This window comes from Capsicum annuum, chromosome 2 (assembly GCF_002878395.1).
Source record: "Capsicum annuum cultivar UCD-10X-F1 chromosome 2, UCD10Xv1.1, whole genome shotgun sequence".
Classification (NCBI taxonomy): domain Eukaryota; kingdom Viridiplantae; phylum Streptophyta; class Magnoliopsida; order Solanales; family Solanaceae; genus Capsicum; species Capsicum annuum.
In genome coordinates, this window is record NC_061112.1 from 104,366,728 (window position 1) to 104,387,590 (window position 20,863).

Below are 20,863 nucleotides of genomic sequence, written 5' to 3' on the forward strand. Positions count from 1 at the left end.
TATGGACTCAAAGGAATTAATTTTTATATAGAGTCGCCACCTAATTTTAAAGAAAAAATAGGAAACCTACTTATTTATTAACAAGTATGATTTTTGTTTTTATCCACGGACCAATTTAAATTCTAGGTAAGAGTTTAAATTATTCCGAAAGGAAGGGATTAGACACCCTTCAGAATCCACAAATGTAGTTCCCGACCAGACTTAGGTTTATTAAAAGAGAAAAAAAAAGAAAAAATTAATGTTTGTAGATACAAATATAACATATGTATTAAAATAATACAATACATATATTGTCATATATATAAACAAAAGTATATACGTATATGTATGTAAAGAAAAGACAAGATTGAATAAACAAAAACTGCTTTAAAGAAAAGACTAAATAATAATTTAGTGTAAAATGTGTGAATTGTTTGATTAAATATCCAAATCAATTTAATGCTTTTATATAAATAGTAACGGCCTAAATTTGCCTAAACACGAAGTGAAGATTGCGTAAATAAAGAATATCCCACCCAACGCTCCAAAAGTAAAGTTTCCACTATGATAATATTTGTACAATTATAAGAATGTAAAATATAAACATAAAACTCGAACTCTTCTTTTTGAGTGCCATTCTCGATAAATATTTCTGAGAACCTATATAAATGCTCGCGGTAAAGATGTTAGTAACAGATCAAGATAAATAGAATTTTCATTAAAAGCGGGCTCAGATAAAGTTGTAAAAAAAGTTATAAAGATTTCATCATTGCTCAAATTATTTATTTTATTATGTATTTATATATGTAACACCCGTCTTTTTAATTTGTGAAGGCCTTAAAAATTGATGGTGAATTTTTTCATCGGCCAATACAATGTTGTATTTATTCGTTATCAGTATAGTAAATTGAAGTACAAAATCGTCCAATATCAGTCACTAGAGATGCAAAACAGCAGCAAACCCAACTGTAAATAAATGGGAAGGACAAAATCATCCAAAAACCAATCCCTAGAGATGCAAAACAACAACAAATCTAAGGATAAAAATGGTCAATAACAGTGATAATAAAAATGGCAAACACAGACAACCATACTCATCCGATTAATTTAAGATCCATCCAAACGGATTTAGAATATAGCCAACAATAACATGGTCGTCTTTCATCCCATAATAAAATAGTCACATAAATCATGCATGGGGCATTACCAGAACAAGAATGAATGATGTTCATCGGAGAAATGTTAGATACACAAAATTTGGCCAGATCTGTAAACATTAAAATAAAACATTAGAGAAAAGTGAAAGGAGAAAGAGAGAGAGGGTATTATGGTGTTGCTGTGGTGGCACTGGCAGTGTTCACCGGTGGAGCCGTTTGGTCAGAGAAGATACGAGACGGGGAACGGCGGCTGGAGGAAGCGTAGGCTGGACGATCTTGCCGGCTGGTGCTGGTTGGGCGATGGGAAAGGGAAGAAGGGAAGGTGAAAGGAGGCTTTTTCGTCGACAGCAGCCGTGTTGGGCTTCTTCCAATCGGAGGACTGGTGGAACTAGTTTTGGTTGACCGGTGGCTTGGTATGGTTGTTGTTGGGTTTGTCTTTTAAAGAGAGAGAGGTCGTATGGTGGTGGCGGTGTTTGGCTGGAGGAGCTTTTTTACTGGTGGAGAACAGAGGGAGGGTCGACTATCACCGCTGTTTCGCCTGTTGGAGAGGAGAGAAGAAGGAGCGGAGTGGGCTGGCGACTTGAGAGACGGTTGCTTGGTGGGTGGCGGCAGCCATGGATATTAATAGGGAGAGGAAGAGGAATTTGAGGGTAGACAGAGAAATGGGAAAAGAATGTGACTGAATTGTTTTTTGTGTGTGTTAGTGCATGTATTGGGTAAAAAATTTACCCCTCCTCTATTTATAATTAAAGAAGAAGCCCTTTTTTTACAATAAAGAATTAATCCCTCTTATTCCCTGAAACATTAGTTAGACCACGAGATATTATCTAATAAATTTTTATTCTTTTAACTAATGTGCAAAAATTTTTAATCCAATGGATAAATAACTCAATTCGTCACTTCAAGTGTCACTTTTAAAGATGACGAGATCTTGATTTGACTGATTTGCTGCTTTGTGTATTAAAATAATTGAGCCGACATTATCGTTTGCAGCTCATCTTAAATAATGTACAAAAATATAAAATGTCGATGTGTAATGACAGAAAAATACAAATAACAAATATAATATAATTATCTTAAAAAATATATTATACTATAAACAATTAAAATTATAATATGTAAAAAAAAAATTACAGTGTTATGTCATGTACGAATGCATATAACTGTGCAAAAAATATTAAAATAATAATAAACTGATAACAATTTTAAAATTTACAAAATTAGGAATAATTATCAATTAATTATACAAAGTTAAAATTTAACAATAATTTGATAAAAAAAATCCTAAAAAATGATGATTATTGTTAATTTGCTAAAAAAATATAACAAATGTGTGAAAAATTACATTTTATGCACTTAAATGATCATAAAGCTTGAAAGTGCTAATTTTAATCACGAAGAGCCAAAATTGGGTGTCAACATATGTTCACCATGAAAAGTTCAAAGGAAAACCCACTTATCCAGATGCAATCAGTCTTTGTTTGATAATCACATGCTTGTCTGTAAATTCTTCATAAGATAGCCATTCCCCATTTATCTGGGGGATTGTTGGGTTTAAGTTGAATGTGTGAATGGAAAATGGAGGGAAGTGAGTCCAAACTAATCTGACAAGATGGTGAACTTCCTCAACTAACTTGTTCTTACAATCCTCGATGTAAGTAACACTACCCATGAACAACCTACTGAGGGCGTCTGCCACTACAATGGCCTTGCTCGAATAAAATAAAACACTCATATCATAATCTTTCAACAACTCTAACCATCTTCTTTAATGCAGATTCAAATCCTTCTACGAGAATACATACTGCAAGCTTTTGTGATCTGTGAACACATCAACATGCAGCCCATACAAATAGTGCCTCCAAATCTTTAAGGCAAACACAACAACTACTAACTCAAGATCATGGGTAGGGTAATTATTTTCATGTGGCTTAAGCTATCTAGAGGCATAGGCCACAACCTTATCCTTCTGCATCAACACACACCCCAAACCAACTCTGAAAGCATCATAGTACATAACAAACCTATCCGAACCATTTGGTAACGTCAAAACTAGGGTTGTGGTGAGTCAAGTCTTCAACTCCTGAAAATTCTTCTCACAAGAATCTAACCACTGAAACCTAACTTTCTTCTGAGTCAATCTGGACACGGGGGACGTAATAGATGAAAACCCTTCGACAAACCATCGGTAATAGCCAGCCAAACCCAAGAAACTCCTGACATCTGATGGAGAAATGAGTCTGGGATAGTTTCTCACCACTTCGGTCTTTTGAGGATCAATTCTAATGCCATAACCAGAAATAATATGAACAAGGAAAGCTACTGAACTTAGCCAAAATTCCCACTTACTAAATTTAGCGAACAAATGATGGGCTCTAAGAGTCTGCAATATTATTCTGAGGTGGTTTACATGATCATTTTTGTTACGGGAGTAAACAAGGATGTCATCTATGAAGACTATGACGAACATGTCCATGTACTGCTTGATCACTCGATTCATCAAGTCCATGAAGGCTGCTAAAGCATTTGTGAGACCAAAGTACATGACTAGAAACTAAGTGACCATATCGAGTTCTAAAGCTATTTTCAAAATGTCACTTTCTCTGACTCAGAGCTGATGATAGCCAAATCTGAGGTCTATCTTAGAAAAATAACTGGTGCCCTAAAGTTGGTCGAATAAGTCTTTGATTCTGGGAATTGGATATTTGTTTTTGATTGTGACTTTGTTTAACTGACGGTAGTTAATACACATTCGAAGAGAATCGTCTTTCTTATGCATAAACAAAATTGGTGCGCCCAATGGGGAAACGTTGGGCCTCCTAATGAATCCCTTATCTAGGAGATCTTTCAACTTTTTGAGTTCGGCTGGAGCCATTCTGTATGGAGGAATAGAGATAGGCTGGGTATCTAGAAAAAGGTTTATTTCGAAGTCGATTTCCCTTTTGGGAGAAACTCCGGAAAGATCTTCAGGGAATACATTTGGAACTTCCCTCACTACTAAATCTGACTCAAGATTAGGAGTCTCAGAATTGGAGTCTTTAACTCGGACAAGATGGTAAACAAACCCCTTAGATATCATTTTTCTCGCTCTAAGGTATGAAACAAGTTGACCCTTAAGTGTTGTGGTACTACCCCTCTATTCAAGGACTGGTTCATTCAGGAACTGAAAATAGACAACTCTATTTCTACAATTAACTAAAGCATAGCATAATGGAGCCAATCCATGCCAAGAATGATGTCAAAATTCGACATCACTTGCTCTACGAGGTTTGTTGAAGTAACTTTTTGAGACACCATAACCGGACAGTTTCTTTATACCCGTCAGACTATGATAGACTTACCCACTAGGGTAGAGACTGAGAAAGGATCAAATAGGATTTTAGGGTTGACTCTGAAGTTGATGGCTATGTAAAGAGTTACGAAAGACAGAGAAGATCCAAGACCTAACAAGGCATAAATATGTAAATAAAAGATTTGCAATATACCAGTAACCAAATCAGGAGAAATCTCCTGATCTTGTTGGGACTGAAGTGCATAGAGCCTGTTTGGGCGTTGCCCACTGGTGGCACTAGAAGCGGCACCCTGTTGAGACGGGCGACCGAACCGAACTCGAGGATGATTATACTGACTCTGTGAACCTACCTGAGGTCACTCTCTGATCCTATGGCCTGGATTACCGCACCCAAAACACACATCGCTGCCAGCCCTGTAGACACCCTGATGGTTTCTGCCACATTTCTGACAAAGAGGATTTGTTCGAGTATTGTTTGCACTACCCTGAGATTTAAAACTTGACGCCCTATCCTTATTATTATTCTTGAATTGGTCATCGGTATACTAGTTGAAGACGAAGCTGGGACTAAAGATTTTGGGTAAAACTGAGGACTGTTTCCACCTTCTGACTTTGGCTGAGCAAAACTGAAACTACCGGTTCTAGCCCTCTTGCTTTCCCTCTCTTTCTCCTTAGTATTTTGTTCCTTAATCTGCTGAGCATGGAACATCAACCTAGACAAGTCCATCTCTTTAATCAACATTGCGGTCCTACACTTATTGACCACACAGTCAGATACCCCAGACACGAACTTGCTCATCTTAGACCTGCTATCAGCTACTACATGAGGAGCATAACTGGCCAACTGAGTAAACTTGATGGAATACTCTTTCACACTCATGTTGCCCTGCTTCAGGTTGATAAAATCTAATACCTTAGCCTCTCTTTACTCCAATAAAAAGAACCTATCTAAGAAAGCAGTAGAAAATTCTTCCCATTCGATAGGCCCTGCATCCGCACCTCTCTCTACCTTCCACTACTTAAACCATGAATGACCTATATCTTGCAACTGATAGGTAGCTAACTCCACACCCTCACTAGAAGTTACCCCCATAATATCTGTTACCTTTTGCACCATGTCAAGAAATTCCTGTGGGTCCTCCTCAAACTTAGACCCTGAAAATGAAGGAGGGTTCATTCAGGTGAAGTCCCAAATTCTAGCTACAGCAGTATTGGCCATTGGTTAGCTTGAACAGTAGATGGTCGAACATTCTGAGATTCCATAGAATAGGCTAGGTGGTGAATGCTGCTCTGAATTCTGTGTGAGAAACATGCTCATCTAGGGGATCTTCCTGAATGGGCAGAGGTGCTGGCTGGTTCCTAGTCCTTTTTTACGTTAGTCTTTCTGGGAGGCATGTTTTGTAAATCGAAGGAAAAGTTAGATTAGACAGAGATTTTAACTTGAGCTCATGCTCACTCGCATGATACAAACACTGAAAGAAGGGAACTTTTCCTTAAATGCCTCGTAGCCTCTTGCCCATAAGTATGCGCTTCACATCCATGCAAAAGACTCTACTTGACACGACTTTCAGAATCCTTAGGACACTTTAGAACCTTAGGCTCTGATACCAAGTTTGTAATGCCCCGAGACTACACCCTGGGCATCACACGGTGCTTACAACCCCAAAGGACCACAAGCTAACCCATGACTGGTACCTGCTGTGAGCACTGAATAATAATCATGAAATATGTACAGAAGTAAAACTAAAAATGACATAAGGTTCATAATACTGAATCAATACTGAGTATATCTGTAGAATAACTGCTAACTGAAAATATCTAAAAGCCTCTAAACATCTAAAATAAAAGAGTTGATGGGATAAGCCCCAACTAACTCACAACTGCTTTCTAAAATGACTTAAATAATGCAATGACTAAATAAGTATCACGTCCTCGATGGATGAGGACTCACTACTACAACTGCAGCTGATCGACTGATCTAGCTAAGTACGATCAGGAACCCGAGCATCCGAATCCATGATATGAGACATTATAGTGCAAAGAGAAAGTATGCATCAGTACTTTAAATGTACTGGTATGCTATGTGAGGTTAGGCTAAAATGCTAAGGTTCATATGCATGACTAATAATAACAACTGAATATAGTGAAGTGACTAGATGCTAGTACATGCAAGACTGAGATTACTGAAGATAATGAACATGCAATATCAAGCATATATCGTTTGTCTAAATTAGGCTGAAACTGAAGTACTGAGTTTCTGATAACTGATTACTAATAACTAGAAGTTATGATCGTGTAGAACTGAACTGAGTTCTATACTGAATGTTGACTACTAAATACTGAATACTGAGTACTGGAACTGAGACTATAAGAGTTATCATCTAACTGACATAACCCATTTATAGACTGATTTGGGATCCAAACTGTAACCTCAGTTGGAAGAGTGTTAGCACTGTGCCACGGGTTACTAACACTAGCTGGATCAACCCTAATCTGGTAGGAAGACTCATGGGATGTATATGGTTACGTCAACCCTATTCTGGCAGAAAGACAATTTACCCTAAAATGGCTAGGTAGTTCTGTAACTCAGGGACTGCTACTAAGGGTCAAACCCTAAACTGACAGGAATTCCCCCATCCCTGGGTTCGCTCGATGTTGAATCCTACTCCTAACTGAACCAACACTGATCACTAGACTGTACTAATCTTGATTGAACTCACGCTGATTCTGTTAACTGTCCAAAATGCTACTGTACGAGATACTACGGGATCATTCTATTATGACTGGAAACTAAGTAAGCAGCTAATTTCAGGTATACAATATCCTCAGGACTCGATAGCATAAATAATGGAACCATATCATAAGTTTAAAACCATTACAATTAGGATTTCATGCACAATTTGTTCACATAGACATTTTGTCAAACACTTAGGGAGCATGGTTCTTGTACATGAGAAAGAATAACATGGGAATATCATGACTACATCATTTAACTCACAATTTATGGGTTATGACCTGGGGAGTACATAAATCAACATACATGCTAAATTATTTACTTGAAATTCATAATCTTCTTAGTTTTTAAACCCCCTACAATCAACACATACATGAACACAATTCAATTTAGGAATGCAATTCATAATTTAAATTCTCAAAAAGGATTCTTGAACTCCAAGGGTGGAAGGAACCCAAGGATGAGCACTAAACATACATTGATTTATGAATTTGTGAGAATTGATGGTGAATTCTTGAGATTTGATCTTGAATCTTGGAGGCTAGGATTTTGTTCTTGAAAGAGGGCTACTTTATTTTGAGAAAATTGCAAAAATAATGAGCAATTAGTGCTTTCTGAGACTTAAATCCCGTGTTTGGACGGAGTGGGGTGAGGAAAAATGACTTAAATGCCCTTAGAAATTAAAAAGCGAAACTGAACTCAAAATCCCAATTTTGATACTCGGTGCGATGTGGTGCAATTGTGTCAGGCCACTGGAAAAGGAACCATCCCGAATTTACCCAACGGCGCAACGCGGTGAAATCGCATTGAGCCACTGGAAATGGATAATTCTGAAATGGCACCTTGGCTCGATGTGGTGCCAATCGTGCCTCACTGGAAAGTGAAAAATGTGAAAATGCCCCTTGGAGTGACGCAATGTTTATCACGGTGACACACTAAAAAAGTTCAAACGTGAAATTGGCCATCACCGCGACGCAACCTTATCGTGTTGGGCTACTATTTTTAATTAAAAGTGTCATAACTTCTCACCCAAGTATCAAATTTAGGCAAAATTGGTATTGTTGGAAAGCTAATTCAATTTCCTACAATTTTTTGGGTATTGAAATGGAAAATTCTAAGTATATCAAAAGATATGCTCATTTGAAGTTGACTAAAGCAACATTCTTATCAAAAACTCAATCGGTAAAGAATATTTTGATCCGTCTAATAGCTGGAAGTTATTTGAGGCCTTAATATACATCAAACTTACTCATAACACTACCAAAAAACTATAATGTACTGTCTACGGGCTTGAAGCATGAAACTAACATTAGTTTAGTTTTTTGGGGTATTACAACTAAATTCTCCCACATTGGTGGGAGAAAGAAACTCTCATATGTTTATATGAGAAACACATCTCTACTTGGATAGAGCGACAAGAACAAAAAGGTGCCTCATGCCATCATCGTCGTCTCTCGCTCGGCTCGGCTTCGGATTTGGATTTGTCAATTGATAAATAAGATGAATTTTTTAGATAAATTTTATTTGATACTTGAAAAACAAGTGAAATTTAATCCAAAGAATCCAATAGAATGTTTTTCTCTATATGCGGGCGTATTTCGTACGCCATGCAAATGCATGCACAATGCACCTCGAAGGGATGCGACCCTTTGAGGTAAGAGGCACATTATTTCGCGTAGAAAAGTGATCTGCACGCGCACCTGGCAACCTGTGGACGCAGGTGTAGCGCAGAAGCTACTAGAATCTGCACAATGTCACCTGCAATTGCAGGTCAGGCGCAATACCAGCACATACTGGGCACAGGTGACGTGACTATACAAAAAATATTCCTTTTTCCTGAACCAATGCTTCCTTTTGGAAGGGACACCTTATGGCTATAAATACTTGATGTATTCCTCAGGTATACAAATGATTTTTTTCCAGCTAAAAACACTTCTTGTCTTCTAAAACTCTGTGTGATCATCTCCCGTCGAGTGAGTTCAAAGAATCCGATAGTTTTAGTTACCACTACTATCGGATTGTAAGCCATCTTATCCTGGGAGGAAAATTCCACAACCTCAGGTACTTGAGGGGAATTATTTCCTTAAGGACACTCTGTGAATTTGGGGGACTTGGCTTTAATTTCTATTTCATCTTATTTCTTAATAGAAACACACTTCTAGTGAAAGATCAATTTTGATCTTGTGTTGAAGGTGTTGAAACTTCTAGTTGTTCTTGAATAGTTATTCTTGAACTTGTGTTAAAGTTTAGTGTATAAACTTACAGATTTTCTGCACCTAAAACAACAGTACCTTGTTTAGTTTGAAAGGCAACTGAACCCTTCTACTGCTACACCATTTCCCATCCTAACTTTAGCTTTGAGTGACTTGTCAAGTGTATAAAACATAAGCTCATTATATGACATATGACTCACACCCACTATCTAGGAACCATTTGGATTGGTTGGTTATGTTTTCTTCATGAGTAGCCATAAATAAGCTTTCTTCCTTTTCTGACTCTTCAGTAAAATTTGCTTGCTGAACATGGTGTTGTTGTGGTTGATTCTGCTTGGCCCTGTAATTCTTCTCAATATGACCCATTTTTCTATAAAATCTGCATTGAATTAATGGCTTTCTTTTGAATCAACAATATTTTACAGTTGACGCAAAGTAGAAACTTTCCTTTTGTGAAGATTCTATCTATGACTTTCTCTTTGCTGCTTTATCTCCTTTTATCCTTCTATTGTCCTTCACAGGTTGCTTGCCTTTGTGCTTTTCTTGAAATGCCATTTCTTCTACTTCTTCATCTCTTATACTTGTTCTTTGCTCTTGGGCTTGCAACTTGCTAATCGGCTTTGAGACGGATAAAGTCTTCAAATCACAAGATTCTGCTATTGCTGAAATCTTGGACTCGAACCTTGCTTGTAAGCTTATCATCATCTTCTCCACCACTTTTGAATCTAGAAAAGTCTCACCAAATAATCTTATCTTGTTTACAATTTTCAGAAGTTTGGCAGAGTACTCTTTCATAGTATCTCCTCTTTTCATCCTTAACATCTCAAATTTTATTTTGAGAGTTAAGAGTTTGACAGTCTTCACTCTGTCACTTCCATCTAACTTTTCTTTTAGCTTCTCCTATGCTTCTTTAGGTGTTTCACAATCCATTATTCTTGTGAAAATCACATCTAAAAGTGCTGAATGAAGACAAGTTAGAGCCTTTGGTTTCTTGGACTTCGCATCTTCGTAATTCTTCATTTGTGTAACAGTTGGATGTGGTCCAAGTGGAGGGGGGTCATTTTCACTTTCAACTGCTTCCTATAGACTTAGAGCTTTGAGATAAGCCTTCATCTTGATCATCCATATGTGATAATTTTCTCCTGTAAACATAGGAGGGCCTGTACCCAAGAAGCTGTTGGATGTCATGTTACTGTCGTTCAACTCTCTTGGCTTAGAAGAACTGAAAGAAAAGAACTTATCTTTAAGCCTTCACAGATCCCTCAAGAAGAATGACTCTTGATACCACTGTTAGAATTTGGAACTAAGGAGAAGGAAAAGATAAGGGTAGCAGTTGCTTTCTTCATTCATACATCATACCAACATCTTACAAAAGACTCCAATTATAGCTACATAAGTCTTACAAGACACACTTCACATAGTATCTTACAAGACACACTTCACAAAATAAGGATTACCATTTATTTTTAAAAAAACTAAACATAATATTAAAAGAAACTATTAAACAAAAGACTATCTAGAAAAACTCATATTCTAACACTTCAAGATCATAAAGGCCTACCATTAAATCAATGACATGGCTATTGAAATCGTGACATCAACATGTAGGTTCCAAATCCAAGTGGTAGTATCATACCTCGAGAGTGACTTCATTTCACACTATCAATACTGGATTACCTGTTAGCTGCCTCGCCAGTTCAGAATTCGAACACAAAATGGCCAAAGAATCAATGAGTAATAATATAACTTCTACTGGCAAAAGAACTTATCTTTTCCTCTTGGTAAAGAATCTCCACTTCGAGTTCGACAAAGTGAAACAATCGATTGGATCATTCAAATCAAATAGCATTTATCTACGGTTAAGTCACATACTTAGGCGTAAATGTTTGGCTCTTATGTTGTTTAACTCTATGGGTCATCCTTTGTACGCTTAAGCTAGCATTTTTGAATGCTTCAATGTATTCAAAAAAACCTTGGAACAATTTACTTGCATCCAAATAGATAGATAATTAGGCTAGCTAGTGATGTGTTTTGAACTCTTTTTGTGAAAAATATTTATGGTATAGTATTTGGTGACCGAATCAAAAGTGCTGCTAATATGTTGAACCGATGAGAAAACCGAAGTCGGTAAAAACCATCAGATGCAACTCTGATGAAGCAAAAGAAATTGACAGATGAAGAGAACAGGGTTACCATATACTTAGTCAAAAATTTTCTTTAACTATGCAAAATTAAATGTTAGATTCAATGAAGAAAATAGAGAATCCAGAAGCACACACAAGCACACAGAGCACAAGGTATTCACCGGTAAAATATGTTGTTCACAGAAGCCATACTATGAAGAGGCGGACTTAGGCAGGAGGCTAGAGAAGATGAAAGAGAAAACAGCAGTAGAAGATGAGAATGAACAACGATCACAATAGCTGTAAAAAGATTGACAGAACAATAATACATTCTTCTCTGTTTACAATCTTCTTCTAAACTTCATCTTGTTAGGTCGATATCTTGAGATTAAAAAAATGAAAAAAGTAATAATATGGGAACAAGCGTCCATGGCCTGCTTCGCATAATTGAAACAATTGACACGAGCTTTTGAAATAATATATGTCAATGAACTTTCTTGGTAAAAAATCGTAGTATTTGGAGGGGATTTTCATCAAGTACTACAAGATGTCCCAACTCTTACAAGAACAGAAATGTTTAATGCAATTTTGTCAAAAACACATTCTTGACCTTTAATAGAAACAAGTTTAAAGAGAAAAAAAGTAAGAGGGCAAAGCAAAATCAAATTGCAGCAACCTTTTCCAACAAATAATTGTCAAAAACAACTAACATCTATTAGAAGTACTTCTTTCTTTTATTGGGTAAAAGAACATAATATTACAGAATACAAGAGTCACTATGGACTGTACAAGCAATAAATGACATAAAGAACAAATTAAAATTTTGGCAGTCACTGCAAAACCACAAACCAACAATTGACAACTTAAAGTTTGATAGAGTCAACAACCATGCCAATAATGTGAGGTTTTAACACTTTCTCAGGATGAGTGTATCCATCTTCGTTGTGTTTATATGTAACATCCACAAGCCGAGCAAGATTGAGAATACGAGATAAAAACTCCATAGCGATAGGAGTGGGCCTAAGCATTCCTTCATTAATATCCTTCCATCCTGACTCTCCCATTTCTTGAAATTTAGCCATTGCATCTTTTGTTGATACACTATAGTCTCTCATGTAGCACTCAATTCCTGTTGAAAGTTGTCCCCTATTTTTCTCAACCTGGAAAGGCAGTTAGATTAGGGGTTAGCTTTAATATTGCTTCAATTGTGGACAGAACATTCTATTTGTTCAAATATCATATGATGTTAAAACTTTATGAGATACAACTCATAGTAAATACCTCGTATGTGGCTATGTCATCAATAACTCGGCATATTGCCACACAACCTTCAAGAATTTTAGGATTTTTTGACAGCCACTCAAATTCTTGCTCTTTTGCATCCGTCATGCCCAAATACGATGTTGTGGCAAGGAAGTAGTAAGTGGTAGTTACAAATGCATTGCGTAGGTATTCAGAAGCAGGTGGCATATGCCCTTCAATAAACCATTTTGCCTCAATATTATAACTTTTTATCAGTTCTTTCATCTGTGAACACCAAGCATATGAATTCAAAGTGTTAAAAGAATTTTAACTTGAGTGCTTCTGTTTATATTCACAAAAAGAAGTTAGGAAAAAGGAAAGTCAGAAATGTATTATGGAAAAAAGTAAATTGATAGTTAGGTCGATGAGACTCACTCTTTCTTTTGCATAACAGACAACATGAGATCTTCCATCACTAGACATTTCCTTTTCATAATCCTCATAAAGATCTAGAATAGCTTTATAACTGATTTTCATGTAATCAGGGAGATGATCAATTTCGTTAATATCCCATCTGTTAGGTGACAAAATTAAGGTGAATTTAAGCAATTTAAAATAGCATAAATATAATGAACAAAGCTTGGTTTGGTCTTTTCATGATATTCACTTTCAAGGTACATCTGATTAAGTGAATCGTTGAAGTCCATACCTTTGTATGACATCCGTGTATGTGGCAAGTTCTTCAGTAGTACCATAAGCATCGTAGGTGTCATCCACAATCGAAATCATTGCTATGGTCTTAACGAGCATGACACGAGCTTGAGAATATTGAGGCTCATAATATACTCCTAATGCCCAAAAGTAGCATTCAACTACTCTATCTCTAGCATATGGAAGTGTGTTCACAAAATTCAAATCTTTCCACCACCTGCAGCATAACAAATTAACATTAGCTCCTGATAAATGATCAACCAAAAGGTTTTACCGTATTTAGTTATATATTCCCACCTTGATACTTCAGCAAGTTCTTGTTTGTGCAACATTTGGAGCAAGTTGTAATCCAACTTGGCAAATCGAAGTAACACATCACTCTTTGTTTCCTGTTTCTCGTAGATTGATGCGATGAAGAATCGAATCTCAATTCGAGGAATACCTTTGTGCAAGGATTGCTCAAGGGCATGCGTCACTTGCTCCTTAAGAGGAGAGTTCAAATGTGGAGCTGCGGACTGAAGATGAGTAGTGGAGAAAGCAAGTGCATCTTCTAAGATGTCTTCACCATGAATCCTTACATGTGAAGCTTCATACAAACTCAATAATCCCAAGACATCACTAGCAAGAGACTCCTTGAGTTTGCCATCTCCATTAAGGAATTTGGTGAAAATTTCTAATTTTCAAGGAAGAATACACAATATTAGCCTCCGTATCAAATGGATGATATATCTATATATATAATTACAACGATATTGAATTTATAGTACTTCAAGAGGTACTTACTTAGGGAGATTTTGTAACCATGTTGCCTAAGCAATCGAAATTGAAGAGCACAAGTGCATAGATCATCATTATTGTCATTGCTCTCAAAGTTTGAATTTTCTTTGTAAATCTGATTCAAAATCTCATTGATTTCTTTCTCAAAGTGATAGGCAATGCCAAGGCGTTCAATAACATCAATCAAATTCAACGTCTCAGCCAATTTCCTTCCGGTAGCTAACAAAATACTCCTTGTTTCTTCCTTCAACACTTCAATCTCTTGAGCATACCTTTGTTCAACCTATAAATATATTCAAAAACCAAAAGAAATCAAACTACATTGTCTAATAAAAGCAAAGAAGGTACTATGAAGAAAAGATGACGAATATTAATTAATTACCTGGTTGTCGATGGAGAAAGAAAGAAAACGATCACCCCATAGACTTGGAGAAAAGTCGGCAACGGGGCGAATGATCTCTTCTGCAATATGTTTCACAACATTATTTCCAACTACAACTGAGGTCATTGTTGCAACAAATAATAAGTGTGTTTTGGGTTTTTCGAAGTAAGAATGAAAGAAACTCTCAAGTTGATGAGATAACTGGTAGACAATGGACAAGTATTTATAATAGTGAGAGACGCCACCAACTTTGAAAACTGAAAGAGTGGAGTGATTTTACACCACACTTGGAATTTGTTTCCTTAAAAAACAGAATGAGCTTCAATATTTTAATCTTTTCCTATCAGTTGCCTCACTTGACCTTATACAGGAACATAGTCAAAAAGACGGTGTGTTTGCCATTTAGGGAGTTGATACAACTTCTTGTTGTTCAAGCTTGGCCAAAGAGTCTGAAGTTGCGACATTACTGCTTAGGTACAACTCCCTCATTTATTTTTATTTGTCACATTTCACTTTATGAAAAATCAACTTAACTAAACTTCAAAGCTAAACTGATGTGTATTAATTTAATATTTAAAATTTAAAATTTAGATGTTCAATAACTATATAAAAAATGTTATAAGTTGCAATCTTTCTCATATTAATATATATGATAAAAAAATACATTTTAAAATGTTAGTCAAAATTTTATGCAGCGCAGTTTAACTATCAATTAGCGAAAGGTGACAAGTAAAAATCAATGGAAAGAGTATATAACATATGTTTGATTTTATATATAATTGACAAACTTGGAACAACTTTGGATGTTCACAAGTAGACACTTAAACTTGTATAAAGTTCAACAGATAAAAATACAGTGTCTACTTGTGCATACCCAAAGTTGGAGGTCATGGATGTGATCTGAGCCCAAGTTAAGGGTATGTTTATATATTTATCTCCAATTTTAATACCTTCAAGAAAGATTTTGGAAAAAGAGCACTATTTTCATTTGGTTAATTATTTTAGTGAAATTAGCTATCTCCGAATTATTATCCTACGCGGAACGAGATATGAAAATAATAATCAACATAAGTCAAAATTGCTTCAACTTAGTAGGACCAATTGAATTCCAAGTTGGCAACTTAGACTTCAAGCCGCCGCTGAATTATTTTTTTATATGCATATTTTGACTAGTGAACAAACTATTATTATACTATTTGATTTCATTATTTCCATTATATAAGAGCACATACAACATAACTATGAAGAATCACCAAACATATTACTAACTCTCCCAAAATGCAATTCTTCAGCTTGGCTTCCATTTTCCTTTTTCTATTTTCCCTCTTTTTGTTAAGGAAATGGAAGAACTCAAATAGCCAAACCAAAAAATTGCCTCCAGGTCCATGGAAACTTCCTTTTATAGGAAGCATGCATCACATGGCTGGTGGACTTCCACACCGCGTTCTTAGAGATTTAGCCAAAAAATATGGACCGCTCATGCATCTTCAGCTTGGTGAAGTTTCTGCAGTTGTTGTAACTTCTTCTGAGTTGGCTAAACAAATACTAAAAACTCATGACCTCGCATTTGCATCTAGGCCTAAACTCTCGGCCATGGATATTATCTGTTATGATAGCCGCGACATTGTCTTTAGCCCCTACGGTGAGTGTTAGGCGATTGACCTAAATTTTCATGGATTTTGCTTCTTTTTTTTACTGAATGACAAAACATTTTCCATAACTGGTTTGCTTTCCTAAAAGATGTATAATCTATACATATGTATATCTTCCATATAACTTGAGGATTTTTCCTTCTCAATTTATGACATCCACAATATAATTCTTAAAGGAGTCTTGTTTAGGAGGAGAACATAAACCACAATTTTTCATATAGATGTAGGTAATTAATATAACAAAATAGTTAATGTAACAAACCATGTTACATTGTTATTTATCTTCTGATATATTTCTCTTCATCGTCTTGCTTATGATCATCCAAGAATTGTTCTGTTAGGCTTTGCATGACACCTGACAATTTCTATCTTAACAGGTGAGTATTGGAGACAAATGCGTAAAATTTGTGTCATGGAACTACTGAGTGCAAAGAATGTCCGGTCATTTAGCTCAATCAGACATGAGGAAGTTAATCGTCTCATTGAATCTATCCGATCATCTTCATCTTCTGGTGACCTAATTAATTTTACAGAAAGGGTCATTTGGTTCACAAGCAGCATGATATGTAGATCAGCATTTGGGCAAGTCCTAAAAGAGCAAGACGAATTTATAAAACTAATTGGAGAAGTGGTAAGCTTAGCAGGAGGCTTTGATGTGGCTGACATCTTCCCTTCATACAAGTTTCTTCATTCTCTCAGTCCAGCAAAGCAAACACTTCTAGATGCTCACCGTAAAGTAGATGCAATTGTTGAGGATGTCATTAACGAGCACAAGAAGAATCTCGAAAATCACAACAGTGATGATGCATTAGGAGGTGAAGACCTAGTTGATGTCCTACTAAGACTTATGAAGGATAGAAATCTTCAGTTCCCCATCACCAACGATAATATCAAAGCTATTATTGTTGTAAGTATTGAATATTATGCTTGTTCTCACTTATTTAACCATATAGTACTTCCATATCCATTGCCATATATTCATAAAAAGATTAATTACAAAGAATTTCTGGTCAGTAATACAAATCTAATTTGATGTGTAATTAAGAGATTTGCAAAAACTTTGTTGTAAAACTCAGTCACTAAAGAAAAGTTAGTTCAGGAAAGACCATGTGCAACAGTCATAATAACTTGGCTATAAATTGCAGGACATGTTTGCTGCGGGAACAGAAACTTCATCAACAACAACTGTATGGGCTATGGTTGAAATGATGAAAAATCCAAGCATACTCGCCAAAGCACAAGCAGAAGTGCGAGAAGCCTTCAGAGACAAAGCAACATTCGATAACATTGATGTGGAGGAGCTGAAATACTTAAAGTTAGTTGTTAAAGAAACTATGAGATTTCATGCACCAGTTCCACTTTTGGTCCCTAGAGAATGTAGAGAAGAGACTAACATAAACGGCTACACTATTCCAGTGAAGACCAAAGTCATGGTTAACGTTTGGGCACTGGGAAGAGATCCAAACTATTGGGATGATGTAGAAAGCTTTAAGCCAGAGAGGTTCGAGCAGTGCTCTGTGGACTTTGTTGGTAATAATTTTGAATATCTCCCCTTTGGCAGCGGGAGGAGGATGTGTCCCGGGATGTCATTTGGTTTAGCTAATGTTTATTTGCCGTTGGCTCAATTGCTTTATCACTTTGATTGGAAACTCCCTACTGGAATGGAGCCAAGAGACTTGGATGTGACTGAATCAAGTGGAGCCACTGCCACCAGAAAAAATGACCTTTATTTGATTGCCACTCCTTATCAACCTTAATGAAATCAACTTTTTAAAGTTCCTTTTATTATAGTGAGGTGTTTGAAATAAAAAAGTGCTATTTCTTTTAATATATTGTAGTCTTCTGAGATTATCAAGTGTTAAATTTCTCACTAGAATGATTTTGTATGACACATTTCGTGTATTATATTTTCCATTCTTAAAAATCTTGGTGTCTTAATACCCTCTTGTTCTTTTTATTTATGCTGATTATTGTTTCTGTACATATTATTTTGTAAAGGTGATATTATAGCCATTACAAAGAATGGTCCATTGTCGTTTTAGTGCCCCCATCTCACAAAAGAAAATTATGAGAAATGGCGTCTATGTATGAAAGTCATTCTTGGCTCTTCTTGGCTCTTAAGATCTGTGGAAACTTGTATTCAAAATAAAAGATGTCTTGACAAATACAAGGAAGTAAACTTCTGCGATATGGAGGCATGACCTTGCTATAGCAAGAAAAAAAGGATTTACAACATCTCAACCTGCACAGTGGGCTAGTCCATTCTGTATTCAAAAAGTTTGGCTACATCTGGAAAATAAGAGTATAACAAAACTGTGTAACCTAAAGTTGCTCCTCTCCAATAAACAAAAGTACAATTAAGACACGAGAGGAATCAACTACTGAGAATAACAGGTTAGGAAAAGTGTTGATAGAGCATCAGCTGTTTGGTTTCCTTCCCTATAACAGTGTTGAAAGAGAACTCCTTGACGGTTGGAATATGAATTGAGTCTTTCATGACTTGGCATAGATGCCATGGTGGTTTGGTTCTCTCCTTAAGCATATCAATAATCAACATAGAGTGGCTTTCCACAATGATGCTGTGCATCGAGTTTGCTTGGCACCATTTGAGAGCATAAAGTAACCTCTGCCTAGCACAATAATTTGATCCCTGAGGGATCTGCTTTGGAAAGGCCATTATCAAAGATCCCTAAGAATTCCTCCTGCTCCAGTTTTTCCATTGGCTTGTAAATTTCCGTTAGTATTAAACTTGAGCCAACCCGGTTGAGATTTATGCCACTTAACCAAAACCGTGGTAATTCTAGGGACAGCACTATGTATTTTGTTGCAATTTTCCAGCCAAGAATTGCATATTGGGAAGCCGTCAGCTAGTTTTACTCAATGCCCATCGCAAATATGACATTGAAAAAATGGACTAAATGAATTACCCCCATATCGTGACGCTGGCTTGCTTTCCAAAGTTCCCAACAAACAACTAGAATGATTTTGAGCATTTCTCTTAGAATATGAAGTTTTTCTAGATAGTGTTTTGTTTAATAGTTTCTTTTAAAATATTATGTTCAGCTTTTTAAATGAATGACAATCCTTATTTTGGGGAATGTGTCTTTTGAGAAAGTGGTTGGAAGATATGGTCCTCTACCAACTTTGTAAGGCTTATGTAGCACTATGTTTGTGGTCTTTTTGTAATATGTATATATGAATGAAAAAGCCACTGTTGATCCTTATATTTTTCCTTCTCTTTAGTTTTAAATTCTAACAGTGTCAAGAGCCATTCTTTTTGAGGGATTTGTGAAGGCTTAAAGATAAGTTTTTTCTTCAGTTCTTCTAAGCTGAGAGAGTTGAGTAGCAGCAACATGGAATCCAGCACCTTCTTGGGTTCAGGTCCTCCTATGTTAACAGGAGAAAATTATCACATATGGGTGATAAAGATGAATGCTTATCTCAAAGCTCTTAGTCTATGGGAAGCATTTGAAAGAGAAACTGATACCCCTCCACTTGGACCAAATCCAACCGTTTACACAAATAAAGAATTATGAAGATGCAAAGTCCAAGAAACCAAAGGCTCTCACATGTCTTCATTCAACACTTTCAGATGTGATTTTCACAAGAATAGTGGCACGTGAAACACCTAACGAAGCATGGGAGAAGCTAAAAGAGGAGTTCGACTGAAGTGACAGAGTGAAAACTATCAAACTCTTAACTCTCAAAAGAGAATTTCAGATGTTGAGGATGAAAGAAGGAGATACTGTGAAAGGGTACTCTGCCAAACTTTTGGAAATCGTAAACAAGATAAGATTATTTAGTGAAACTTTTCCAAATTCAAAGGTGGTGGAGAAGATGATGATAAGCTTACCAGCAAGGTTCGAGCCCAAGATTTCAGCAATAGAGAAATCTTGTGATCTGATTAGAATTTGGAGCTAAAGAGAAGGAAAAAAGATATGGAGCAATGGTAGCTTTTTCATTCATTCATGCATACATACCAACATCTTACAAAAGACTACACTTATAGCTACATAAGTCTTGCAAGACACATTTCACATATTATCTTACAAGACACGCTATCTTACAAGATACACTTCACAAAATAAGGACTACCATTTATTTTAAAAAAAACAAACAAACAAAATATTAAAAGAAACTATTAAACAAAAGACTATCTAGAAAAATCTCATAGTCTAACACTCCTTCTTGAGATTTTTCTTGGATACTCCCAGCTTAGCCCTTAGAACTTCAAATTTCCACTTAGGAAGAGCCTTGGTCAAAATGTCTGCAATCTGCTGATCGGAGAATCAATGAACAAGATTAACTTCGCCATCCTTCTCTTTTTGCCTGATAGCGTGAAACTTCACATTTATATGCTTGCTAAGACCATGTTGCACTGGATTTTTGGTCATAGAAATTGCTGACTTGTTTTCAACCTTTATGACAGTAGCTTCAATTTGATTTTGCTCTAGATCACATAGATTTTTTTGTAAACATAGAGCCTGATTAGTTTCACCAGCAGCAACGATGTATTCTGCTTCTCCAGATGATTGAGCAACCACATCTTGCTTCATTGAATTCCATGAGAACATGCCTGAACCAAGTGTAAAAGAATATCC

At 36.3% G+C, this 20,863-nt stretch overlaps 2 protein-coding genes across 2 annotated transcripts; one reads left to right on the top strand and one right to left on the bottom strand.

The window, feature by feature from the left end:
* Nucleotides 1–12,211: 12,211 nt before the first annotated feature.
* On the bottom strand, nt 12,212–14,857 carry LOC107858874 (5-epiaristolochene synthase-like). The gene is made up of 7 exons (XM_016703676.1): nt 14,611–14,857; nt 14,235–14,511; nt 13,749–14,124; nt 13,450–13,668; nt 13,176–13,314; nt 12,780–13,025; nt 12,212–12,658 (listed from the first exon to the last, which is right to left on the bottom strand). Exons 1-7 carry the CDS (start codon nt 14,734–14,736, stop codon nt 12,362–12,364), a joined length of 1,680 nt encoding a protein of 559 aa, XP_016559162.1. The 5' UTR covers nt 14,737–14,857; the 3' UTR covers nt 12,212–12,361.
* Nucleotides 14,858–15,796: 939 nt separating this feature from the next.
* Nucleotides 15,797–18,200, top strand: LOC107858875 (cytochrome P450 71D7). The gene is made up of 3 exons (XM_016703677.2): nt 15,797–16,252; nt 16,640–17,169; nt 17,408–18,200. The coding sequence occupies exons 1-3, from the start codon at nt 15,889–15,891 to the stop codon at nt 18,017–18,019; spliced, it is 1,506 nt and encodes a 501-aa protein (XP_016559163.1). The 5' UTR covers nt 15,797–15,888; the 3' UTR covers nt 18,020–18,200.
* The last annotated feature ends 2,663 nt before the right edge of the window (nt 18,201–20,863 follow it).